This window comes from Panicum hallii, chromosome 9 (assembly GCF_002211085.1).
Source record: "Panicum hallii strain FIL2 chromosome 9, PHallii_v3.1, whole genome shotgun sequence".
In the NCBI taxonomy this organism is placed as follows: Eukaryota; Viridiplantae; Streptophyta; class Magnoliopsida; order Poales; family Poaceae; genus Panicum; species Panicum hallii.
In genome coordinates, this window is record NC_038050.1 from 15,135,109 (window position 1) to 15,145,683 (window position 10,575).

Here is a 10,575-nt window from a genome sequence, read left to right on the forward strand (position 1 = left end):
GTTGACCTCCTCTTCATCGCGGCCCATTAGAAACAAACGGCTAGGCTGAAGGTTGGCCGGTACATCTTCATCCGACCGATGGCCAGAAAAACCAGGTGCGGCACCACACCAAACCCTACCCGTCTCGCCTCGCCCCCTCTCCCGTGTGCAGTGTGCTCCCGCGATGGCCCTCGGCAGCGGCCGCCGCCCGCCCAACACCTCTCTCCAGTTTTATTTTCCGACACGTCGTCGACTCGTCCCGGGCACGGCCCAGCCCAATAAGCCACCCCTCCCTGGATTACGTGCCCTGGCGATATTTCCTCCCAGAACGAGCACCAAAGCCGCCGCCGCCGCCGCCTCTCCTTTCCACGCGCCGCCGCCGCTTCTCCCCAGATCGACGCAGCGCCGCTGGGCGTCGGCTCGCCGTTCCTCTCCAGATCGACGCCGTCACTGCCTCTCCTCCTCGGATCGGCGCGCCGCCGGTGCCCAGCACTGCCTCCCCTTCTCTTCTGGTGTGTTCATTCTCCTCAAAATCCCAAGCAATCCATCGATCCTTCTTAGTAGTTGGTTAGCTAGTCAGTTGCCATTGCCATGTGTACATCTTGAATGCTTTTTGTTCGTGTTTCTAGTTAGTAATGGCATCGGCTGGTTCAAGTTCAACCCAAAGTCTGAGCTCTGAGGAAGAAGTTATCTTATTGCTGTCTTTTATTTAAATTAGAACCATGGCTTGTAATAACTTTGGTTGAACTCCTGTACGCTGTACTGCTGTATTGCTCTGTTGCCGTGTGGTTGACTGGTTGCTTAGATTCGAATTTAGACGTTAGAACCATGTTTTACTTTGCTTTATGTGCTGATGATTGCTATTTTATTTGCCTAGTTCATATAGCTATGTATGTATATACCGTATCGCAGTGTCACTATTTTTGGAGAAATGACGAATCGGTGTAACTTAGGTATGGTGCTGTTTGAGCTCAGTGAAACAAGGTAGTGGTAAACTGGTAATTTCACTATTTCAGATAAGGTCACTGGGGTATTCGGCCATAGCAAACTTTGACAGGTTATACGCATTGGATTGTAAACTCTTTGTTAGTTAGTTTTCTGAATACTACTGTAGCTTCTTAGGTTTTTACGAGAAACTGCTCATTTAAGAGGCATAACCAGGCTTAGATTGTTTGCGATAGTCATGTCAATCAGTGGTACTGGATGTATTATATTATTTGTTCATGGACGCTGGTATCTCAATCCTCATCTCTGTTTGGTGAAGTCATTTTAGCTTGGCATGTGAGATGTCTCAGTTTATAAGGCTGATAAATATTTAGTAGCTTCTGTTCCCTAATGCCCAACTAGTAGAAGTTTTATACATTCATGTTATGTGATTATTTTGACTGAATTTTGTTGTTTTGGCAGGAGGCAAGATGAGCTTGATATCCCAAAACACCCAGAAGCGCCGCCTGGAGAAAAGTGGAGCTGATGATGGAAATGACGAGGGCATTGGCTCTCCTGTTGCTAGGGATGGAGAGGTTGGGAAGGGCACCAAGTTGAAGAATCACAATAAAGAGAAGAAGAAGAAGAGGACTAAGGTGTCAGAGGCCCAGCAGAACAAGGAGGAAGAGGAGATACGGCAGCTGGAGAGCTCGCTGTTCGGTGCCCTTTACACGCCACTGGAGTTTGGCACTGAGGTAGCGGGCGCAGTGGCAGCTCCTGACAAGGATGCACCTTTATTCTTCACGGATAGGTCTGCTGCTGATGGTGTGGATGACTTGCCTATTTATGAGGAGGACTTAGCCCATGACGAGGAAGAAGATGAGGTGGTTATCAAGGGGAGAAAGCCTGTGTGGATAGATGAAGAAGAGGAGAGGACAGAGGTGGACATTGCAAAGGTTGCAAGGTTGAGGAAGCTGAGAAAAGAGGCTGATGAGCATTTGATATCAGGGAAAGAGTATGAGGCTAGGTTGCGTGGTCAGCATGCCAAATTGAACCCCTTCACTGGCTGGGCTAATATGGACCGGAAGACTTCTATTCCTGGCGCATCAGACGGTGAATCTGATGATGAGGGGGGTGTTGATGATATCCTTCAGAATAACGATGAGCTTGTTGTCAAGGACACTGTTAAGCTTTTACCTGGGATGCTGGAGTTCTCAAGGCTTGTGGATGCCAATATCCAGGATCCATCGAGTGGCCCTATTAATTCAGTGCAATTTCATAGGAATGGGCAGCTGATGCTTGCTGCTGGTTTGGACAAGCATTTGAGGTTTTTCCAGATTGATGGAAAGAGAAACCCGAAGATCCAGAGCATATTTATTGGGGACTGTCCGGTACTCAAGGCTTCATTTCTACCTGATGGCTCTGAGGTGATCCTTGCAGGCAGGAGAAAATTCTTCTACTCATTTGATCTGGTAAAAGCTGCTGTTAGCAAGATTGGACCTTTGACAGGCCGTGAGGAGAAAAGCTTGGAGAGCTTTGAGATATCACCCGACTCAAGAACCATTGCTTTTGTCGGTAATGAAGGGTACATTCTTCTTATTTCTGCCAAGACAAAGCAGCTCATTGGAACCCTCAAGATGAACGGTAGTGTGCGTTCATTGGCCTTTGCGGATGGTGGGAATCAGCTACTAAGCAGTGGTGGAGATGGGCATGTTTACCACTGGGATCTTGGAACAAGGAAGTGTATCCACAAGGCGATGGACGACGGTTCCCTGGCTGGCATTTCGCTTTGCACCTCCCGGGACAGCTCTTTGTTTGCCACAGGCTCCACCAGCGGTATTGTGAACGTGTACAAGAGGGATGATTTTCTTGGCGGGAAGAGGAAGCCACTGAAGACAATTGAGAACCTTACCACTGATGTTGGCGAAATGAAATTCAATCATGATGCCCAGCTCTTGGCGATTACCTCGAGAAAGGAGAGGAATGGGATGCGGCTCGTGCATGTCCCATCCTTCAGCGTGTTCCAGAACTGGCCAGGGCCTCGGTTCAGCCTTCACTACCCTCGGTGCCTGGACTTCAGTCCAGGCAGCGGGTTCCTGTCTGTCGGACACGCCGGTGGGAAAGTGTTGCTGTACAAGCTGCACCACTATCAAAATGCCTGAGCCTTCAAAGTGTACGTGGGAAATCCAGTTTTGACATTTTCTAGTTTTTGAGAACTCCTGTGCTATTTGTACTTGATTCTTGTTAGTCCAGTTATTATCGAGTTGTACTACAAACTCACTGATTCTGGTGCTTATCACAAGCTGGCAATCTGCAATTGTATTTTGGTTATGCTTCTGTTGGTGAAGATTGTTGATTGCGGGGTTTCAGAAACCTTGGTGAAACTGGCTGATACTTGTGCTGTAGTGAGACAAATAATGGTTGAAGCTAATTAGTCGATAGCATCATAGAGACTTAGAAACCCATCGTAGCTGTGCTGTAGTGGGACAAATGGCTGAAGCTAAACTAGTCAAAGGCATCAGGAAGACTAACAAAAATAACTCAGCTCAACTGGGCAAAACGTTAGCCCAGATTTGAAGATTTATTACAGCCTCCGCACTAATTTAGTCTGCTGCTAACTTCTAACTTAGGTAGTGTGTGGTTCGTCCAGTTAGCTCCGGTAACTGATTGCAGTGCAAATTGATAGCATCGTTTTGTGTTTGATTCGAGTGCTCCGTAAAGTGATACGGCGGAATCAGATCCCGTCCAGTTCAAATACGTTAACACCCCAACAAGAGGTGAACCAGATCCCATCCGGGTTTTTTTTTCTCGCGCTGCTCTTGATCGACGATGCCCCGTCGCTTGCGCCCACCGGCCGCCGCGTTCGTCGAGCGTCGAGTAGTTGCGCCAGCCATGGAAGGCAAAGGGAGAGAGAGAGCCAAAAGCAGGAAGATGACGCGGGCAAACCACATGGAGAAATCCTCGTCCGCACCAGAGCGACACAGCGAGGAGCCGAGGACGACGAGCGTTCTGCGGGAGTCGCGAGACAGCGTTTTCTGAAAGGATGATGCGCGAACCAAACAATCACAGTGTTCATTACTGTTATCAGGTCACAGCGGTAACTAATTCCATCAACGTTTGAGTTTGCATCCTCCGAACCAAACAACACCTTAATTACAAATGGATCCCACCTCTGTTACCGATAATGATAAATAACAGCATTGCAATTGCATCAGGAAAATAATTACTCCAGATAATGGTAAATAACAACATCGCAGTTGTAGGAAAATAATTAATCCAAATGTGAAAGCACAATATGGTGCTGAAGCTTTTCATCTAAGCAACCAATGGCAGTGATAAATAACAACCAATGTTTGCTCTAGCGATCTAATGCCATTCATCGAACACGAACATGGACAAAAAAATTCTAAATGCTTCTCAAACGATGGAACATCATTTATCGAACATCAACAGGAACTTGAAAATGGAAGGGACCTGGAACTATCTGTACCAATGCTGCCAATCTAGAATATTTTCGCCCTTTTTTCCATTGTTTTATCTTTGGACTTTGATGTCTCAAACGGGTAGTCTATGAGGTTAGATTTTTTGTGATAGAACATGCCCGCTCATGTTCGAGTCATCCGCTCGTACTGGTTCTCTCGTTGTTCTAGATTTATTTCGGGTGGTAGACTATGTGAAACACATATGGTAACTTTACATCTTCACCAATTTCATGATAGTATCTTCGTCAATATCAAGAAATGTTAGTTGCACCTTGAAGTTGCTCAGGAGTATGATTATATGCATGTATTCGTAGGGTTAAGAGTGCGGACGTGCGGGGACCTACATCTTCGTTGTATTTTAAGTTAATAAAATAGTCTAATACCTTTAAGTCAATTATACATATTTCTGGACTGCAGTACCACTGCGATATACTACGAAAGCTGCATCAAAAGAAGGCCGGCCAGTGTGGCCACGTCGCCTACTATTCCCGGCCGTCGGATTAGCAATGCGGATGGCCCAGATCGTGTGAGTCCCAATTATTTTATTTTGTTAGATTCGGAGTCACGGAATTGTGTACATAGCGTACTTATTTTAGAATAAGGGGTGGGACATGCCCCATACCCTACACTAATTGTAACTACTCATACAGGAGTAGGACTATTCAGAACAGAAGAAAAACTACCCGAGTACAGAAGAAAAAGCTACCCGAGTAGTACTCGGGTAGGACTCATAAGCTCGTATGTGGTTAGGATTTTTATGTAACCATGTCCCCCAAGGCTATATAACGGTGGGCATCCAAAAATCATATTATCTAAGATAATACAAACCATCACATAGGACGTAGGGTATTACGCGTACTGCGTCCCGAACCCATCTAAAGTTTCGTGTTCCTTGCACCTTCGAGTTCCTGATCTCGACGACACCTCACCTACAATCTACCACCTTGGGGTATACCTCAGTGGGCTTGGAAGTTAAACACCGATATATTTTGCAAAAAACCCCCTCGACTTTAGTGCAATCAACCCGCAGTCGGACCTCCTCTCTTAGGTAATTTTGCGGAAGAGTGCACAACTTTTCTCAAAATCAACCCGCACTCTAACCTTCCCGGATCAGGAAAATTTGCAAAGAAAACCTTAAGTTTTCATAAAATCAACCTCCCCTCCTGGTCCCCTCTCAGTTTTTTTATAAAAACCGTTGGATTTTAATTAAATCAAACCATAACCCGTTTCATTCGTTACTTCTACACGAGCAACATTATACGTACAATTTGAACACTAAAACATGTTGAAATCAAAAGTTTTTAATATAAAATTTGATAAAAATTCAAAAACTATAAGTTCATTATAGAGGAAATTTAAAAATTCAAAATGCTTTCGCAATTTGTTTGCACAAATGCTCCCTCCTATTTGCTAAATCAACTTGCAATCCAGAAAATTATTCTTGAAAAAAGAACCTCCATATCTTACACAACTAACCCACCACAAGCTGAGACCCTATCCTTGTGACCGAAAAAAAAAAGTACAACCCTATAGAAATACATCATTACTGATACTACTTACATGAATAAAGTACCACAACAACATAAGATCCTAAAAGTATAATATCGTACCACCGTTCTTCTATGGCTTCTCGTGCTACCTCTACAATAACACGACATATTTTAATATAGCCCCTACTCCTTTAAAGAAAATACCATCACATCTAGTAGTTGTCAAATCTCATGATTGAAAGTTCAACTCTCCTCATTTTACAATTACATTAAACTTCCGGCTAATTATACTTTACCCTCCTCAATAAATGATTTTACCCCTCCTTTCACCACAACAAATATAGGAAAAAATATCATAGTTCCATTTCGATACCAAAATAATATATTACTTAACAATAGCGTTACGACAATAAAGTGCCCAAAATATATACCAGGTGGAAATCTATGGCTTGGTGCCAATGTGTGTTCAAACTAGCCAAGCCAAATGGTAGCTACTTTAATAAATTTGGCCACCATTTGGTTGAGTGCCAAAATTTGGCTTTGTAGCCTTGCCCACTTAATTCATTATGGTGGGCAATGTTAGCGAAATCTTAGACCAGCAATTTGGTGGTCAAAATTTGGTCATGCCAAAATTTAGCTCAGCCAGGAAGTGGCATATGGGTTGCAAACCAAACCGCCCATATAAGCCGATTACTAGTGATATTTTGTGTTGCCCGTGGTCCTCGCCCCTTAGTTAACAGAGACGGTATACAATACCCGTACTGCGTCAACTTTCAAAAGCAAGAACGGACCTTTGCTCCTTACAACATTGATTAATGGATTTATTCACACAACTTTCCAGCTAACAATAGAATTATCCAGCTATCCAAGTTCAACATATTGATGGGGTATAAACTATTCTTACCCCTCAGCAGGGGCGACAAATACACAATCACTTTATTCCCCAATACGCCTTATGTTGTGATTTGGAAATAATACTACCATTCCCTTCCGGAAATTTGATGGTATAGTTACATGGCATCCTTGGAAAGCCAGTTATGGGACGGGATCCCCCGAGCATTGGTGAGCTCATCCACACCATCTCCCCGCTCGAATACAGCAGCAGCACCCATCCCAGAACCTGCACATCCATCATCATGTTAACATGTGAAGGTCTGTTATAGTCTCCACTCAAGAGCATGCATTTGATGCAGGTAAATGAAATAAGTAATTAATTATGTACCTATGCACATAGAAATCACTCCGAAACGGCAATCCTTTCCACGGCACTTCATCTCATTGAGAAGAGTACTGACACATCGAGCACCTGCCAAGAAAAAGACAGAAATGACATTGTTGCTGTCAATTAAAACATCCTAAATCAGCTACCTCGCAGGTCTTCTTATTTTTTTGCATGGCTGTTCACAAGGCACACACTTAGTCAAATAAACCTTGTGGGATATAATCAGTAGAAATGGCAAAAAAAAAAAAATACCTGTAGCACCCAATGGATGCCCAAGAGCAATTGCACCTCCATTAACGTTGACTTTTGTAGGATCAAGTTCCAACTTTTTGCAGCAGTACACATACTGGGATGCAAACGCCTATGGACAAGAGCAAGTAAATATTATCTGGCGATTTTATTGTTATCGAGAGGAAGAACTCGAGAACAGATAGAACTATACCTCATTAATTTCAAAAAGGTCAACATCATCAATTTGGAGTCCGGCAGCTTTCACAGCTGCAGGGATTGCAACAGCCGGACCAATACCCATTACAGCTGGATCAACTCCAACTGCTGCAAAGCTCCTACATTTGCGCATTCAGCTGTAATGATGGGCTTCTTAACAGAAATTTACAGATTATTAATGGTATGTCATAGATCTCAGTTTTGCCTATCAAAGCGTTGAACAATGAGGTTGCTCAGTAAAACTAAGGTGTTTGAATGTTTTTGGTCCTGAATTGTGCACATTGTATGGGGACAGTAATGATACCTAAAAACACCAAGAATTGGAAGACCCTTTTTCATAGCGACATCCCGTCTCATTAGCAAGACAGCCCCAGCGCCATCACTCACTTGGCTAGCATTCCCTACAGTTAAGCAACACCAATCTTTAGAGTGGATACAACTAATGAATATCCACACACAGTTTGATTTCACTTTTCCTTACCAGCAGTAGTGCTGCCATCCTTTGAAAATGCTGGTTTGAGTTTTGACAGGACTGCCAGCGAAGTACCAGCTCTGATTCCATCATCTGCTGAGATTACGATCTCTTTTTCCTCACCAGTTTTTGGATCAACAATCTTTATAAGATGGTGATTGTGCCAGCATACCACAAAGAAACAAAATATTTCAGCTTTAAATTTGATAGAATTCCTCAACAGTTAACATAGTTATTTTCAGAAGAAAAATTCAGCAGCATTACCTTTGTATGAACAGGCACAATTTCTTCCTTGAATTTACCAGCAGCTGCAGCTGCAGCAGCCTTTCTGTGAGACTCAACCTACGCAAAAACAGATAAAAAGAATAAGAGCAAGAAGCATACTGCATGACAGCAAGTCAGAGTCCCATATACACAGAAATGCACCACGAAAGGGGAACTAGGCAACTTACAGCAGCTTGATCTTGTTCCAGTCGTGTTATGCCGAATCGGTGTGCAACATTCTCAGATGTGAGGCCCATTGGGAGAAGGCAATCGCGTGCTTGAGAAAATAGCTCAACCTAGAGCAAAATTACATTAAAAAAGTTTATCAGACAAAAGATGTCTGCAAATGCATCTAAAATGTGGCTTTGCTGTATTGACCAGCATGTACACTTACTTTGGGATTCACTTGACCATCAAGACGGACTTGGTTCACTGTCATGGACTCGAGGCCAGCAGCAATACCTTGGATGGAGAGAATAAAATTCAATTCACCAACAAATCCAAAATAAAGTTACTCAAAATCAGATGGCAAGAAATCTTACCAATATCATACAGCCCTGCTTTAATAGCAGCAGCAACATCTGCAACTGCCTGAAGGCCAGAAGAGCATTGCCTGTTCACAGTCTTTAGAGGAACAGTGTCTGCATCCACCCAAATAAATTGATCAAGGTGGGGATAATCGTGGTCTGACATCACAGTAAATGCAACAGAGACAGTTTCATTACCAGGAAAACCAGCATACAATGCTGCCATTCTGCATTCGATTGCCCTCTGGGACCCAGGAGCTAAGACAGTACCAACAACAATGTCGCCAACTTCGCTAGGGTTCAGCTTTGTTTTATCTACTAAAGCCTACGATTGAGAAAGAAAGCGTATAAGAGGACCCAAACACACCGACAGGCGACCAATTCACGGATTTAATAATAAAGATGCAGAAAGGGAAACAACCCAACAAAGCATAAACCTTGAAGACAGGAACCAATAGGTCCTCGGCGAACGTATCCTTGAAACCCCCTCTCTTGGCCTTGCAAATCGCTGTCCTGTACGCGCTGGAGACAGAAAAGGGTATGCAATTGATCAAAATTTCTTCCACGAGTACAAGAAAGAAGTAACAAAAAGGAATGAAACAATTCTACCCAGAAAATAATATCACAGTTATCATGAATCCAATGGCAATAGGCTTCCAACTGAACCATAAAACTCTAGGCTCTAGCAGTCTCATGTTCCGGGGCAGATGACTCTAGCATGGCCCCTGACGAGTTCCAGAAAAAGGTGTTCTTGTAAGCCCAGATTTAGACTCGGGTTGACTAACTCCCAGAACCCAAATTCGTAGCAATTCATCACTGCAGTTGCAGCAGCGTTCGACGACCACAACCTCCACAACTCTATACAGTCGCCAGTAGCACTATACGAAACTCTCCTAGGAATCATCGCAGGACAACGGCCACCGAGAACCCAGAACAAAGGAATTCCCACACCAGTCGCGATCAAAAAGCTCCAATTCACATGGGTCCGCTCGCCGATCAAAGCACAGAAAACCAGGGAAGCCGAGTCCACTTACGCGACGATGACGACGTCGTCGGCGAAGGCCGCCCTCCGGTGGTACGCTGCGCTGTCCCCCGCCGCGCACGCGCTCGCCTGCCAAATACACACACACGGAGCGCAGCCCCACCGTCGGTCAGTCGCGTCGCAGATCTGGCGCCGGATAAAACGCCGCCGGAGCGATCGGAGCGGCGCGCCCCGGATCGACCCGAGCGAACGAGGGAGGGGGGGGGGAGGAGGGGGTCTCACGGAGATGGCGGGCGGGGCGGGGCCCGGCGCCGCCGCGGGGTCGAGGTGCCGCAGCAGGACCCGCTGCCTGTCGATGGCCTTCTCCATTGCTTCCCTCCCGACTCCTGTGATCCTCCTTCGCTCCTCGTCAGTCCCTGCAGGTACCCGCGCGCGAGGTGAGGGAGGACGGGAGGTGGGTGGGTGGGGGTGATTTGTAGGAGGAGAGGGGAGGTCGGGTCGTGAAGGCCGGAAAGGAAATCGCGGAGGTTTTACCACGAAGTTTGGGGGACGCGGACACGCGGGCGGCGGCGACCGCGACCCTGTGGAGTGTGGAGTCGCTCCGTGCGGAAGGGACGCCTCGGGATTGCTGCGTAGAAGGCTGGGAGCCTGGTGCGAGGCGTGGCCGCGTGGGGGGTCGGGGGGGGGGAGACGGAGACGCAGACGGAGACGGAGACGCCGATCGTTCTGAGCTCTGACGGGAGCTTGCGGTGCGTGTGGGAACACGAACACCGTGCCGTGAGGACG

The 10,575-nt window shown here is 45.7% G+C and overlaps 2 protein-coding genes across 2 annotated transcripts; one reads left to right on the forward strand and one right to left on the reverse strand.

The window, feature by feature from the left end:
• The first annotated feature begins 133 nt into the window (after positions 1-133).
• On the forward strand, positions 134-3,234 carry LOC112876250 (U3 small nucleolar RNA-associated protein 18 homolog). Its single transcript, XM_025940316.1, has 2 exons — positions 134-491; positions 1,387-3,234. The coding sequence occupies exons 1-2, from the start codon at positions 164-166 to the stop codon at positions 3,063-3,065; spliced, it is 2,007 nt and encodes a 668-aa protein (XP_025796101.1). The 5' UTR covers positions 134-163; the 3' UTR covers positions 3,066-3,234.
• Positions 3,235-6,628: 3,394 nt separating this feature from the next.
• On the reverse strand, positions 6,629-10,330 carry LOC112877418 (3-ketoacyl-CoA thiolase 2, peroxisomal-like). The gene is made up of 14 exons (XM_025941725.1): positions 10,072-10,330; positions 9,842-9,918; positions 9,245-9,329; positions 9,006-9,132; positions 8,823-8,921; positions 8,675-8,742; positions 8,469-8,576; positions 8,281-8,358; positions 8,026-8,158; positions 7,849-7,945; positions 7,540-7,663; positions 7,350-7,458; positions 7,098-7,181; positions 6,629-6,995 (listed from the first exon to the last, which is right to left on the reverse strand). The coding sequence occupies exons 1-14, from the start codon at positions 10,156-10,158 to the stop codon at positions 6,886-6,888; spliced, it is 1,386 nt and encodes a 461-aa protein (XP_025797510.1). The 5' UTR covers positions 10,159-10,330; the 3' UTR covers positions 6,629-6,885.
• Positions 10,331-10,575: the final 245 nt, after the last annotated feature.

What these genes read in the sequence shown, in the direction of transcription:
- LOC112876250 (XM_025940316.1), top strand. Translation starts at nt 164, where the DNA reads ATGGCCCTCGGCAGCGGCCGCCGCCCGCCCAACACCTCTCTCCAGTTT. An exon ending in CTGCCTCCCCTTCTCTTCTG is followed by an intron (nt 492 to 1,386) that starts GTGTGTTCATTC and finishes TTGTTTTGGCAG; the next exon opens with GAGGCAAGATGAGCTTGATA.
- LOC112877418 (XM_025941725.1), bottom strand. Translation starts at nt 10,158, where the DNA reads ATGGAGAAGGCCATCGACAGGCAGCGGGTCCTGCTGCGGCACCTCGAC. An exon ending in TATTGGTTCCTGTCTTCAAG is followed by an intron (nt 9,133 to 9,244) that starts GTTTATGCTTTG and finishes TCTCAATCGTAG; the next exon opens with GCTTTAGTAGATAAAACAAA. An exon ending in ATGGTCAAGTGAATCCCAAA is followed by an intron (nt 8,577 to 8,674) that starts GTAAGTGTACAT and finishes ATTTTGCTCTAG; the next exon opens with GTTGAGCTATTTTCTCAAGC.